The 16,193-nt window shown below is 37.4% G+C and overlaps 1 protein-coding gene across 1 annotated transcript in view; it reads left to right on the forward strand.

The window, feature by feature from the left end:
- The window catches only part of ATP2C1 (ATPase secretory pathway Ca2+ transporting 1), a 176,113-nt gene that overhangs the window by 84,959 nt on the left and 74,961 nt on the right, over positions 1-16,193 (forward strand). The window contains exons 5-7 of the mRNA XM_047100132.1: positions 1,706-1,741; positions 4,941-5,002; positions 9,780-9,888. Of these exons, the coding sequence (XP_046956088.1) occupies positions 1,706-1,741; positions 4,941-5,002; positions 9,780-9,888 (207 nt within the window). The remainder of the gene's footprint in view (positions 1-1,705; positions 1,742-4,940; positions 5,003-9,779; positions 9,889-16,193) is intronic.

Genomic DNA, 16,193 nt, shown 5'->3' on the forward strand with positions numbered 1-16,193 from the left:
TTGAGAGCGAGACAGGCAGTGGGGGAGGAGGAGAGAGAGAATCCCTTTCTGCACTGTTAGCGTAGAGCCCCATGCGGGACTCGAACCCATAAAACCACAAGATCATGACCTTAGCCTAAACTGAGTTGGACGCTTAACCGACTGAGTCACCCAGGCACCCTGACAAGCTGTGGTTATTAAAACTTAGATAACTGGCATACTTTTTTTAAGGAGAGTGAGTGAAATGAACCTGTCACTTCAAGAAAATAACTGACAGCATTTATTGCCAGTGATAAAATTCAAGCATTCAAGTGATAGAATTCTGCAGAATTTTTATGAGTTACTATGTGCTAGATAGCTTCCTGATATTTAAGATTATTCTAATGAGATCAGTAGTGATTTCAATGAATATGATTTTTTTCTATTATGGAATGTGTCGTCACTTAAAGATTTGAATAACCAAGTGAACCAATATTTTCTAAATGACCAATGCAAGATGTTACAATATTTTCAGTGATAAAAGATCCTTTCAAAATGCAAAATAGATCAATAGATTTTTACTATCATAGATTATGAAAAGTTCACTGAAGTAGTTTAGATTCCACATTGCAAATTACTTCTAAGTAACTAACACTTGTTTAATTATGGTATAGTAGCTAAGAGGAATATCCACGGTCATCTGAAAAAGCTTTTAAAATACTCCTTCCTTTTCCAGCAATATCTGTATGAGCCTAGGATTTCTTCATATATTTCATCCTAATCAACATATGATAATAGATTGAATGCAGAAGCAAATATGAGAGTCTACCTTTTTAAAAAATTATTTTTTCAAGATTAAAAATTTTTTTTTTATTCAACGTTTTATCTATTTTTGAGAGACAGAGAAAGACAGAGTATGAGCGGGGGATGGGTAGAGAGAGAGGAAGACACAGAATCCAAAGCAGGCTCCAGGCTCTGAGCCATGAGCACAGAGCCCAGAACGGGACTCAAACCCACGAACCATGAGATCATGACCTGAGCCGAAGTTGGACGCTTAACCAACTGAGCCACCCAGGCACCCTTAAAAAAATTATTATTGTTTATTTATCTTTGAGAGAGAGAAAGACATAGAGTGAGAGCAGGGGAGGGGCAGAGAGAGAAGGAGACAGAGAATCCAGGCTCTACACGGGGCTCGAACTTACCAACCGTGAGATCGTGAGCTGAGCCGAAGTCACATGCTTAACTAACTGAGCCACCCACGTGCCCCTAGTTTTGTATTAAGGCAGACATTAAAGATAGAAAAATTGAAAACACTTCACTTTTCTCACAAATTTTTTTTATTTGGAAAAGCGTATTTTTTCATAAAAAATGTTATATGTGTTAACATGTGATAGGTTTATTACTTTTTAGATATAAGGAGAAGTTAAAACTGAGCAGTTGAGAAAGTATTGATTATGACAAATGTCAATAGATTATAACCCACATAAACAAAAGCTGGCCTTCAGTTTGTAAGAGTGTATCTGGATTTGAGATCAAATTTGAGAAGCTTTCCTAGGGAACGCAAGCCACTGTCAGCTATCAGTCTTTTCCTCCAAGGCAAAGTTGTGATTTCTTCCCCAGTTGATCTCCATGCTTAGAGTCTGGTATCTGGGGACTGCGGACAGAGTTAGAAAAATAAAACACCATAAACAGTTATTTCTGAAGTTAAAATGTGTCATTTAAAAGGTGGTTTCTTTGTTTTGTTTAGGCAATACTTATCGTCGTTACAGTTGCCTTTGTTCAGGTGAGTAGGCAGCCTACTTTGTCAACATGAAAATGGTATTTTAGTTAATTGCTTAAAAAAACCTAAGGTGGCTTATGGTAAAATCTGTGGTTATTGGGAGATGATAATATTGGGCAGAACAATTTATTGTTTTTGAAATGATTTCAGAAACCGTCAACTCCCCAAGGAGATTTGTGGGACTAACTTAACTGCTTTGATTTAGATAGTAGCATGAAAAAAGTGTAGCTTTTTATTTGACAAAGTTAAAGGTAATTGAAGCAGATGGAAACAAAGAGCACAGTAATAGAAATAAAATCTAGCAACAGGTTTAAAAACTCTTTACAATTAGAAAATTGGGCCAGGGGTTAAATTCCTCATTTCCTCCACAGAAAGAACATTCTGATCTGGATCAAACTTCCTATTCAGCATAGACATTGAAATAGTAAATAAAACATGATGAAGAACCCCTTTTAAAAATGAATGTGAATAATGTGGAGATGATGTCAGGATTTTTATTGTAAGTGTAGGCATAGATAAAAATGTAGGCTTTTATGTTTAATATCTGATAACTTCATATTTTAGAACAGTGTTGGCAAGACTCATTAAAGGTTTTAAAGCATAGTTAAAGGATTAGAATAGAAGGATTATTCTAGTTTAGGGAAAATGTAATATATGATATTCAAGTTCATGTTGTTTTGAATCTTCAGACTATTTTAAGTGAATGTGGTTATTTTCCTATGTACGGTTAGTTCCTTGGGTATTTAGTATCATTATCCAGGCTTCCTATGGCAATCTCTAATTTAGTAAATTCTTAGTTTTACAGTAATCCTCTTTAGAAAAGTTAGTTGGAATCAGATTATCTGTAGCAAATTTGTAGCTCCATCAGTGGACCTTCAGGGATTCTGTTTCCAGGGAATCATCTTGCTTAGAACAGATAAAAGTTGCCTTGGGGAGGTGGAGCTAGTCTAGCAGAGGTCATTCCAGGCTGGTCGTCCTTCAAGGCATCTCTTCATTCAGCCATATGGGTGGTACTACCCACTTGACCAGTAACCGGAACCTTTTGCATCTCTAATAACACTTAAGAAATATGGAGTGACTTTCTGCAGAAGGATTCCTACGGTATTATCACTGTGTATAGGAAGACTGTAGTAAGTTGTTCTGTTGGCACATAGAAAATGCCTACCTCAGAAAACCCCACAAAATTGCGATTTTAACATAGTGTGGAATTTTCCACAAAGATAGTGTGTTATATACACTGTGAATGCAGTGGCAGAAACTGCTAATATCTTGGTGGTAGGTTCATTTGATGGAAAACTCAAGAAAAAATCCAAAACATTTATGAAAAGCCCAGTTTCATTATACAGATATGAGCCTTTTACCCAAATGTACCTTGAAACCAACAAAATATTGTATAAACAGAAGTTAAAACCCCTCTCTAAAAATATCCTATTTGTTGCCAGTTGAACTTATTATAATGCTTTGTCAGAAAACTACCAAACTCTATCTGAAATTGTTAATGCTATGTCTTATTTAGTATTTGTGTTTTATGTTTTCTAGGAGAGTACTTTTATGTTTTTATATTTACTCCTTTTTCCCTGTCTTTTTCAAATCTCCATTTCTCACCCCATTGTATACCCTCATAGCCATGAAAATAGCTGATTGTTTTATATAGTCACACATTGATGCCACCTTACGATAAATTGAAAACATAACTTTTAAGTGTTCATTAGAGATGGCTGTCAGGTTTTTGGTGATGTGTTAAATGGTCATTTTGATATACAAGTATCTCTGTAGTTGTAGGGAGTAAAGCCTAAGAAGTCTGAAAGGGGAGGTAAAGATTGGGCAGCTTCTATGTCCTTTATTACTAGGATCTAGAATTGGTGTTTTCTACCCTTCTGTGGAACTTTTGGGTAAAACTTTCAAATTCCTTAATATCCTTGTTACGGTTGGGGGGGGTATCTTACAATTTATAAATCCATAATTATGGATTTACGTTACTCACACTTGTTCCTCTTGTCTAGGTGAATACTGATTTAATCATCAGTTATACTTACACAGCTTGTATTTTCTACTTCAAAAAGTTTGTGATGGGTGTGAAGTTTTGATTAGTATTAGCACTGCAGTCATTTCAGAGCACTCCCTTCTCCCTTCTTAAACTTAGATCAAAAGATTGGTATGCTCAGTGCAGACAGGAGACAAAAATAGCAGTGATGTTGGGTAAAGCAAGACTGCCCCTGGAAATGTGGACTAAATAGTATGGTGAGGGGAGGGATGTCTCTGACCCTCAGCTTTGATTATATGGACAGAGGAAGGCTGGAGCATCACAGAGTAAGGGCTTCTGAGAATGTTCCCTTTTGGATAATTCAGGGTGATGGGAAAGGTGTCTGTCAAAGTAATGCCAGCCGCAACTAACTCTTACGGAACAGATGTTCTTTCTAAGCAAACTTACTCCATGAACCTCTGCAGTTAGCATGTGTTTATTTATTTATTTATTTTTTTAATTTTAATTTTTATTTATTTATTTTTTTTTTTAAATTTTTTTTTTTTCAACATTTATTTATTTTTGGGACAGAGAGAGACAGAGCATGAACGGGGGAGGGGCAGAGAGAGAGGGAGACACAGAATCGGAAACAGGCTCCAGGCTCTGAGCCATCAGCCCAGAGCCCGACGCGGGGCTCGAACTCACGGACCGCGAGATCGTGACCTGGCTGAAGTCGGACGCTTAGCCGACTGTGCCACCCAGGCGCCCCTTAGCGTGTGTTTAAATCCTCAAAGCAGATGTTGCTTGCAGTTAATTGTCTTTGACTTCTTAGTCATTAAACACTAAAAGTAAAATTATCTTAATCCTCAGGTTCAATGATCTTAACTTTTAATGACTGAAAATTATATACTCTTTGGACACACTAATGAGTATTGTTCATTTTCTTATAAATAAACTGACCTAGGTTTCATATTGAATATTAACATATAAAATTGGGAATATTTAATTAGCAAAATTGTTTGGTCACTATAATTTAACATTTAGTAATGGACAAGCTTTTATGTGTTAGGAATATAAAAGCAAGTAAAGGAAAAGGTAAGAACTGGGGGAAGTTTTTAAAAAATGAGATTAATATTTACTTAAGTCTAACATGAAACATGTACATAGGAACATATGTGTTTGTATTTCTTTATAAATGTTTTCTCTTAATATTATGTTCTATTTTTTTTTTATAAATAGGAATATCGTTCAGAAAAATCTCTTGAAGAACTGAGTAAACTTATGCCACCAGAATGCCATTGGTATGATTCTTGTTTCTGATATGTTCTTTTTTTTTTAATTAAAAAATTAAAAAGAAATGTTTATTTTTGAGAGAGAGAAAGAGTGTACACAAGCTGGGGAGGGGCACAGAGAGAGAGACAGACAGGGAGAGAGTCGCAGAATCCGAAGCAGGTTCCAGGCTTTGAGCTGTCAGTGCAGAGCTGGACACGTTGTTCACACCCACGAATGGTGAGATCATGACCTGAGCCAAAGTTGGATGCTTAACCGACTGAAACACCCAGGTGCCCCTCTTTTTTTTCACTTGAAGTATAATTAACATACAGTGTTATATTAGTTTCAAGTGTATAATGATTCAACAGGTTTATACATTACTCAGTACTCATCATGTAAGGTACTCTTAATCCCCTTTATCTATTTCACCCTTAACCTCACCCATCTTCCCTCTGGTGGTCACCAACTTGTTCTCAGTATTTAAGAGTCTGTTTTGTTTTGTTTTTGTCTCTTTTTTCTTTGTTCATCAGTTTTGCTTCTTGAATTCCACATATGAGTGAAATCATATGGTATTTGTCTTTCTCAGACTTATTTCACTTAGCATTACATCCTCTAGATCCATCCATGTTGCAAATGGTGAAATCTCACTCTTTTTTATGGCTGAATAATATTCCAGCGCGTGTGTGTGCGTACATATGTGTATGTACATGCCACATCTTTATCCATTCATCTGTGGATGGACACTTGGGTTGCTTCCGTATCTTGGCTGTTGCAGATAGTGCTGCAATAAACAGGCATGCATATATTTTTTTGAATTAGTGTTTTCATTTTCTTTGGGTAAATACCTAGTAGTAGAATTACTGGATCATATGGTAATTCTATTTTTTAATTTTTTGAGGAACCTCCATACTGGTTTCCACAGTGGCAGCACCAGTTTGCATTCCTACCAACAGTGCGTGAGGGTTCCTTCTTCTTTGCATGCTCACCAGCGCTTATTGTTTCTTGTCTTTTTGATTGTAGCCATTCTCATGGATGTAAAGTGATACCTTACTGTGTGTTTCTTTTCTAAGTTTACTTATTTTGAGAGATCGCGAGAGCGGGTGTATGTGCAAATGGGGAGGAGCAGAGAGAGATGGAGAGAGAGAGAAAATCCCAGGCAGGCTCCATACTGCCAGTGCGGAGCCCAGTGTGGGACTTGAACTCATGAAACATAAGATCATGACCTGAGCTGAAATCAAGAGTTGGATGCTTCATCAACTGAGCCACCGAGGGACCCTGCTTATTATGGTTTTGATTTGCATTTCCCTGATGATTAGTGATGTTGAGCATCTTCTCATGTGTCTGTTGTCATCTGTTTGCCTTCTTTGGAAAACTGTCTATTGATTCTTCTGCCCATTTTTAATTGGATTATTTGTGGGGTTTTTTTGGTTGAGGTGTATAAGTCTTTATATATTTTGGATATTAATCCTTTATTCGATATATTATTTGCAAATATCTTCTCCATTCAGTAGGTTGCTGTTTTGTTTTTTTGATGGTTTTCTTTGCTGTGCATAAGCTTTTTATTTTGGTGTAGTTCCAATAGTTAATTTTTGCTTTTGTTTCCCTTGCCTGAGGAAACATTTAGAAAATTGTTTCTATGGCAGAGGCCAAAGAAATTGCTGCCTGTGTTTTATTCTAGGAGTTTTATAGTTTTAGGTCTTAGATTTAGGTCTTTAATCCATTTTGAGTTTATTTTTATTTATGGTGTAAGAAAGTGGTCTAGTTTCATTCTTTTACATGTAGCTCTCCAGTTTTACCATTACCTGTTTGTTGAAGAGACTGTCTTTCCCCCATTTTATCGTCTTGCCTCTTTTGTTGTAGATTAATTGACCATATAAGTGTGGGTTTATCTCTGGGCTTTCTTATCCTGTGCCATTGGTCTGTGTTTGTCTTCTCATTTGTATCAGCTTCAGTTTCTTTCATCAGTGTGTTATAATTTTTAGAGTGTAGATCTTTCACTTGTATGGTTAAGGTTATTATTGCTAGGTATTTTATTCTTGTTGATGCAGCTGTAAATGGGATTGTTTTCTGTTTCTGCTATTTCCTTATTAGTGTATAGAAATGCAACAGATTACTGTATATTAATTTTGTATCTTGTGCCTTGACTGAATTCATTATCAGTTCCAGTATTTTTTTTTTTTAAATGTTAATTTATTTGTTTTGAGAAAGAGAGAGAGCATGCAAGCAGGGGAGGGGCAGAGAGAGAAAATCCCAAGCAGGCTCTGTTCTGTGAGCTTGGAGCCTGACGTGGGGCTTGATCCCACAAACTATGAGATGATGACCTAAGATAAAGTCAAGATTTGGATGCTTAACTGACTGAACCATCCAGGTGTTCCCAGTTCCAGTAGTTTGTAGGTGGACTCTGTATGGTTTCCTGTATATAATAACTTGTCATCTGCAAATAGTGACAGTTTTATTTCCTCCATACCAATTTGGATGCCTTTTATTTCTTTTTCTTGTCTGATTGCTGTGGTGAGAACTTTCAGTACTATGTTGAATAAAAGTGGTGAGAGTGGACATCCTTGATTTGTTCCTGATCTTCGAGGAAAAGGTCTCAGTTTTTCACCATTGAGTATGGTGTTAGCTGTGGGTTTTTCATATATGGCCTTTGTTAATGTTAATGTGTCTTCACTCTAAACCTCCTTTTTGAGGTTTTTGTCACGAGTAGGTTGTTAAATACTTATTTTGCATCTGTTGAGATCATTATATGGTTCTTACCCTTTCTCTTGTTAATGTGATGCATCATGTTGATTGATTTGAAAACATTGAACCACTCTTGCATCCCTGGAATAAATCCCACTTGATTGTGGCGAAGGATATTTTTAATGTGTTGTTGGATTTGGTTTGCTTATATTTTGTTGAGGATCTTACATCTGTGTTCATCAGAGATATTGGCCTGTAGTTTTTGTTTTTTGTAGTGTCTTTATCTGGTTTTAGTGTCAGGATGATGCTGACCTTATAGGATGAACCTGAAAGCTTTTCTTTCTCTTCTATGTTTTTGGAATTGTTTGAGAAGAATAGGTATTAACTCTTTCTTTCTTTCTTTCTTTCTTTCTTTCTTTCTTTCTTTCTTTCTTTCTTTCTTTTTATGTTTTGTTTATTTATTCTTGAGAGAGAGAAACAGCGTGAGCAAGGGAGGGGCAGAGCGAGAGAGGAACACAGAGTCTGAAGCCCACTCTAGGCTCTGAGCTGTCAGCACAGAGCCCGATGTGGGGCTCAAACTCACGAACCGTGAGATCATGACCTGAGCCGAAGTTGGACGCTTAACCAACAGAGCCACCCAGGCAGGACCCTTCAGCTCTTCTTTAAATACTTGGTAGAATTCCCCTGTGAAGCTCTCCGGTCCTGGACTTTTATTTGTTGGGAATGTTTTGATTACTGATTCAATTTCATTGTTAGTAATCAGTCTGTTTAAATTTTCTTTGTTTCTGATTGAGTCTTGGAAGGTTATATGTTTCTAGGAGTTTATCCATTTCTTCAACGTTGTCCAGTTTGTTGGCATATATTGTGTCATAATATTCTCTTATAGTCCTTTGTAATTCTGTGGTGTCAGTTGTTATTTTTCCTACTTCATTTCTCATTTTATTTACTTGAGTCCTCCTGAGGAATCTGGCTAAAGGTTTTATCAATTTTGTTGATCTTCTCAAAGAACTGGCTCCTGGTTTTATTGATCTGTTCTATTGTTTTTTTGGTCTCCATTTAATTTATTTGTGCTCTAATGTTTATTATTTTGTTTCTTCTGCTGGCTCTAGGCTTTGTACTTCTTTTTCCAGCTTCTTTAGGTTTATTTGAGATTTTTCTTGTTTATTGAGATAGACCTATATTGCTATAAACTTCCCTCATAGAACAGTTTTTGCTATATCTCAAAGATTTTGGACCATTGATTTTTTTTAGAAAACCAGTAACGAAACAGTGGCTTTGAATGACACATTAGACCAGATGGACCTAATAGATATATTCAGAACATTCCATCCAAAAATAGTGGATTGCAGATTCTGTTCAAGTACACAGATAACATTCTTCAGAATAGATCACATATTAGGCCACAAAACAAGCCTCAATAAACTAAAAAAGATTGAAATCATATTATGCATCTTTTCTGACCACAGTGGTCTGAAACTAGAAATCATAAGAAAAAATCTGGCAAGAACACAAATACATGGAAGCTACATGACATACTACTAAAGAATGGGCCAAGCAAAAAATCCAAGAGGAAATAAAAAAATACATGGAGACAAATGAAAATGGATTTTCACTCTTAGAAATTGACTGTGAGTAGTATAGTATACCTTTTGGCACCAGATGTGTCTGACAATAAGGTAGAAATGGTTAATCTAACATGAAAACTTCATGTTCTGTTCAGTGTAGCAAGTTGTAATATTACAACTTTAAAGTACTAATATTGAGATTCTTGAGACATGGATTTATTCAACAGAGTTGTTTTTGTGTGAGACTGTGTGCTAAGCACTGTCATGGGGGCAGTAATGCTCAGTCAGACTCAGATGAATAAGAAGATTGCTTCAGTTTTCACATCTTACATTTGGACAATAACTGGTCACTTTTTCTAGTGCTTTTTTTTGTCACGTGAACATCTTCATTACCAAGAGTAGAAAGATAATTATTTTGTGGTTTCTTATATTTGACTTACCTTCTTTGAAGTAGTAATACTACAATATATTTTTCCTTAGGCAAGCCCACTAGAATCATTTTATGTAAGTGGCATGGCTTTCTTTTTTCAGCCATGGTTGTTTCTGTTTCATATTGCAGTGTGCGTGAAGGAAAATTGGAACATACGCTGGCTCGAGACTTGGTTCCAGGTGATACAGTTTACCTTTCTGTTGGGGACAGAGTTCCTGCTGACTTACGTTTGTTTGAGGTAAGTTTGGTGTTTTAGTTTCTTTGGTCTGCTATAACAAAATACTACAGACTGGGTCACTTATAAACAACAGACAATTATTTCTCATCGTTCTGGAGGCTGGGAAATCCATGATCAGCGGGCCAGCCCAGTTGCATTCTGGTGAGGGCCATCTTTTTGGTTCATAGCTGGTGCCTTCTCTCTGTCCTCACATGGTGGCAGCGGTGAGGGAGCTCTGTGAAGTCTCTTTTATAAGAACACTAATCCCATTCATGAGAGCTCCACCCTCATTTTAGCACATCTGAAAAGTCACACCTCCTAATAACTCATGTTTGAGAGTTAGTATTTCAATATATAAAGTTGGGAGGGACACAGATATTCAGACCATAGCATTTGGTGATCTGTGTGTGAGCAGAGCAAATACTTGGATGTAGATTAAAGGATAGACATTAGTAGTTGTAAGAATTCATAGTTGGGGTACCTGGGTAGCTCAGTCAGTTGAGTGTCCGACTCTTAATTTTGGCTCAGGTTATGATCCAAGTGTTGTGGGATTGAGTCCTGGGTCCAACTCTGCTTAAGATTCATTCTCTCCCTCCTTCTGTCTCCCTCCCTCCTCCCTCCCTTCCTCTCTCTCTCCCTTTCCCCCTCTATGTCTCTCTCCCCCTCTCTCTTGGTATCTAAAAAATATTAATATATAGTTAATTTGAACATTTGGTTTTCGAGTTTAAAAAATGACATATATAACATGTTTTCTTAAAATACATGTGTCTTAACCACAGAGTCTTTTGAGGTGTCCATTAGTGAATCAGCTGATCATTACGGAAATGTGTGTTAGGCCTTGTGGGAGAAACAAAGATGATGTAATGAATTCTTGTGATCAGGGAGTATACTATTTGTGCACATAAACCACTCACCATAAAATAAGGTAGAACCTGGTAAGTGACTAAGAGAAGTACAAAGTATGGAGTGTGAAAATTTAGAGAAGGGAGTGGTTACTTCTGATTTCAGTCAAGTCAGATAATGCTTCAGACAACATGGCTTTGGTGGTGAGAATTGAAGGGTAGTACTGCCCAGAGATGACGAAGACAATGAAGCAACAGTATTCAGATCACTGGGAATGTCCCAGTGTGTAGGACCAGGCTAGAATATGTTAAGGGTAGAAAATGTATGGTGGAATAAGATTCAGGGGACCTTGGATGCAAAGCTCTACTTCAGATTTTATTGATTAGGGATTAGCTTCCAAGGTATAATGCAGCCAGCAAATAATCTTGCCCTTAATCTGGCTGCAGTATGTAGAATAGATTGATGGGCTAGAAAATAGAGTTTGGCACCTAGTGTTAAGAGGCCTTTATAGCCTATTAGCATGCCAGTCTCATCTACTTTTGGAATAAACAGGCTGTTCATTAACACTTATAGAGCTGTCAGTCTTTTGAGTACTTATAGTATCCCCAAATTTGAGTGTTCTCAGAGGTAAGAAAGCCTGAAGAACCTTTTGAACTAGAGTAAGAACAGACTTCATTTAATCCTGGAGTAATGGTCTTTTTTTCAAATACTTAAAATTTTTCCTTAAGAAGATACCATACTGCTTTAATTGGTGAGTGGAAATAATTGATAGCAAGTATAGGGAATGTTGTGAATTTTGCTTTATTTCTGCCCTTAGTTTATCTTTTTATGTTACATCTGTTTGTACTCATTTCTTCTTTCTCTCTTCTATCCTTAATACCTAGTTTATGACAAGACCTTGGATTATTCTTCCTTAGAGATATGGTAGGCCTGTCATTTGATATAAATCATTTTCCCTTTCCCCAAAGGGTCCTAATTTGAATTCGTGGAGCTTATGTCCAGAAGCACTTGAGTGCTTCTCTTCCAGTTGAGAAGCAGACCTCCTCAGTGGGATAGTCAGAAGATGGTGTTTCCCAATGTTTGAACATTTTGAGCGGTATAATGACATAGCAACTTCAAAACACCATTTGACTTGATAAAGTATTTTAGGGTTTTTACTGAAATAAGGGTTAATTGATCTAAGAATTATTTCAAATTTTATGTGCAAGTAGGAAAAAAACTAGTCAAGAGTTCTGGATTAGTATGTATTTTATCCACTCAGCAAATATACTTTGAAGACTTATTGTGAGTTCGTTAAGGGAGATTTTGACATTCTTAAAGTTTGATGTAACAATTGAAAGCATATGCTTTGTGGAGTAATTTGTTGTTAAATGTTTTCCCCCAATCTGTTAACTTTTCAGACACTTTCATTAGCACATATTTGATTTGGCAGTGCTATATATAGTTAGGTTGATTTTCTTCTAGTTAATCCATGTTTATGTATATAGTTGAACATCTCTGAATCCTTTATCACTTTTCTGCCCTACTCAATTTACCTATAACCTTGGTACCTCAAGCAGACTTCTAACAATTTTCTAAAAAGATTTGAAACTTTTGTGTTACTTCTGGATTTAAACATATTAACCTACAACATAATAAGGCTGTTGAGGTCAGTTCTTCTGGCCACTGAGGCTATTTTCGGAATTAAGTTGGCTTTTTGGAGTGTTATTTGCTGAATTAGACTATGGCGATCTTTGGATGGTTTTTTTTTTTTTTTTTTTTCAATTTTTTTTTTTTTCAACGTTTATTTATTTTTGGGACAGAGAGAGACAGAGCATGAACGGGGGAGGGGCAGAGAGAGAGGGAGACACAGAATCGGAAACAGGCTCCAGGCTCTGAGCCATCAGCCCAGAGCCCGACGCGGGGCTCGAACTCACGGACCACGAGATCGTGACCTGGCTGAAGTCGGACGCTTAACCGACTGCACCACCCAGGCGCCCCAACTTTGGATGGTTTTTTAAGGCTACCTGGTCATTTGTTTGATATTCTTATGTGAAATAAGCTCTTCATTAAGATTTAAAGGAAACCAAAAATTCAGTTACCTTGAGATACTATTAATTTCTCAAAATAAAACGTGGATTTCACTTTAGAAAAAGCAAACATCTGGACTTTTGCAGTAGAGTTCTCTTCTTGTGGGTGTGGTCTAAGACCAAGGTTGCCACTTTAGTGTTGTCATGCTGCTACTCTAGGGTTCTTGTCGTAAATTTTGATGGTTCAGATTTTGACTATAAATCTTGCCTGGGTGTTCAGTTGCATCTGGTCTGCATGTTCAGAGATTTGACTGCTATACAACTTTTATGTAGTATTACCTGTTTATAAGCTGTGTCTGAAGTCAGGTCAGGCTGCTATAATCAAATACCATAGACTGGACAGGTTGAGAGAGTGATTGCTCTCTCTCTTCCACTTCTTATAAAGCCACTAATCCCATTGTGAAGGCCTCATCCAGACTAGTTTATCTAGCCCTAATTACCTCCCAAGGTGATTGCCAAAATTGGAGATTAAAGCTTCAACATGAATTTTAGCAGGACATAATTCAGTCCATAGCAGTCTGAGACTACCATTTCTTTCTTTTGAAAGAAGATTAATATTGATAACTTAAGGCATTCTGTATTTTGTTTCTTGGCCTGCGTCATTTTCCATAACCAAGGAATGAGCCAGTATGTGTTGGTGGCACTAACCTTGTCGACTTAGCCTTAGAGTTACTCATGGAGCTGGGCCAGTAAAACTTAGAGAATTGAACTATGGGTATGTTTTTCAGTACTTTTCTGAGAGTTTTTATTTTAATGTTTAGTAGTATTTGAGAAGAGGCACCACTGGCCATTAATTGGTGGTAGTCAATGGAGTGGTCAGACAATGACTTTAGATGAAGGAGTCTTATAGACCATGTCTGCATAACAGTACATTTTGCCTTTTTGGAAACACAGCATATTTTTCTTACTGTTTCAGGTAAAGTCTGTATCAATATTTGAACAAAGAGTTCTTTGTAAGAGAAAACAATCTAAGAATCAGAGGAAAAGAGTTTCTTTTTCTATTGAAAATATTTTACCTCTGTCAGGTTTAACTTTCTAACTAGGCCCAAAATGTTGCCTGAAATGTAGCAAGATTTTCTTTTACTTGAAGTTCTACATGATTAAGTCCACTGACACTTTCTCTTGTGGCTCTTGTGCTCGTGATTAGCTTAGGTCATTCTTTGAAACTGTCTTCAAGATCTAGGTATTGGGTACAGTTGCCTTCTATTTTTGAACCCAGTTTTTGATATGCTGATTTTCTAAATGTATCAAACTTTTTATTTATTTATTTATTTATTTATCTATCTATCTATCTATGTATTTATTTTTATGTTTTTTAAATTTATTTATTTATTTTTTTTTTAATTTTTTATTTTTTAAAAATTTTTTTTTTTTCAACGTTTATTTATTTTTGGGACAGAGAGAGACAGAGCGTGAACGGGGGAGGGACAGAGAGAGAGGGAGACACAGAATCGGAAACAGGCTCCAGGCTCTGAGCCATCAGCCCAGAGCCTGACGCGGGGCTCGAACTCCCGGACCGCGAGATCATGACCTGGCTGAAGTCGGACGCTTAACCGACTGCGCCACCCAGGCGCCCCTTAAATTTATTTTTGAGACAGAGAGAGACAGAGCATGAACAGGGGAGGGGCATAGAGACAGGGAGACACAGAATCCGAAGCAGGCTCCAGGCTCTGAGCTGTCAGCACAGAGCCCGACGTGGGGCTCGAACTCACGAACCGCGAGATCATGACCGGAGCTGAAGTCGGACGCTTAACCGACTGAGCTACCCAGGCCCCCCTGAATGTATCAAACTTTTTAAAGAGAACTACCACTTATATGCCCGAGAGCCAAGAATTAGCCATTTTTAGGACACTAGATTATCAGAGCAATTAAATCTCTGAAAGATATCTCTATTCGGAGTCGTAGTCTACTGGGGCCATGGTCAGAAGTCCAAACTTAAAACAAGGCAGTTGGCATTATATAGTGAGCCTTTTAACCTCACGAATCCATATTCTTTCTTATAGAATAGCAGTTCAGCTCATTGAGTAGTTATTGGTGTCTTTATGATCGTTCCTCCCTGTTTCTCCTTTCCCAAGTAAAAAACAAAGGTAATGAGCACCGATCTACTTTGGCTAACTACCAACTCAAGGAGTCAGAGATAGTCTCTTTGACTGCAACTTTACTTAGCTGTTATATCCTTTTCTGTAAAGCTCACACTCTTTCACATATTTTTGTTAACTACTAACAAGCACCTTCCTCTTTGTTGGCTAATTTCATTAGAAGAGCTTTCTGTGTTAGAGCATTCTGACTTCCTGAGTTGTAGAATAAATTTTCCATTTACTCAATGAAAGCCTTGATTTTCTGGTAAAACTCAATTCTAATATTGTTTGCTGTGCTTTTTCAAAAAAGGATCTTTTCAAACATTTGCTAGAATACAAACATGTCATGATATGTTAAATTTACTTATTTTGGTAATGAAGCTAATATAGGCAAATATAATCTCTCCCTTTGGATAATCAGTCTGTGTTATGAGGTCATTTTAGTCATTCAGTAAATGTTTGAGTATTGTGTGTAGAACACTGTACCAGGCTTCAGGGCTTGGACTGAAAAAGGTACAGTTTTTGTCCTTTCTGCTGGGAGACCTCAACTTGCAAACAGTTGTGATTCAAAGAATAAAATGTGTCTTATGAAATGAGTTGACTATGTGAGTTTAGGTAAGCCACTTAACTATTTTTAGGGTCTCAGTTTTCCAGCTGTGACAGAGAGTTGCCCTAGGGCATTACATTTAAGAATCATCTGGGTTCTGTGCATCAGTACCCCAATGTTTATAGCAGCACTCTCAACAATAGCCAAATTATGGAAAGAGCCTAAATGTCCATCCACTGATGAATGGATAAAGAAATTATGGTTTAAATTTTTTTTTCAACGTTTATTTATTTTTGGGACAGAGAGAGACAGAGCATGAACGGGGGAGGCGCAGAGAGAGAGGGAGACACAGAATCGGAAGCAGGCTCCAGGCTCTGAGCCATCAGCCCAGAGCCCGACGCGGGGCTCGAACTCACGGACCGCGAGATCGTGACCTGGCTGAAGTCGGACGCTTAACCGACTGCGCCACCCAGGCGCCCCAAGAAATTATGGTTTATATACACAATGGAGTACTACATGGCAATGAGAAAGAATGAAATACGGCCCTTTGTAGCAACATGGATGGAACTGAAGAGTGTTATGCTAAGTGAAATAAGCCATACAGAGAAAGACAGATACCATATGTGTTCACTCTTATGTGGATCCTGAGAAACCTAACAGGAACCCATGGGGAGGGGAAGGAAAAAAAAAAAAAGAGGTTAGAGTGGAAGAGAGCCAAAGCATAAGAGACTCGTAAAAACTGAGAACAAACTGAGGGTTGATGGGGGGTGGGAGGGAGGGGAGGGTGGG

This window comes from Lynx rufus, unplaced genomic scaffold, assembly GCF_022079265.1.
Source record: "Lynx rufus isolate CCGP_SWC_20201006 ecotype Redwood Valley unplaced genomic scaffold, mLynRuf1.p SCAF_5, whole genome shotgun sequence".
NCBI lineage: Eukaryota > Metazoa > Chordata > Mammalia > Carnivora > Felidae > Lynx > Lynx rufus.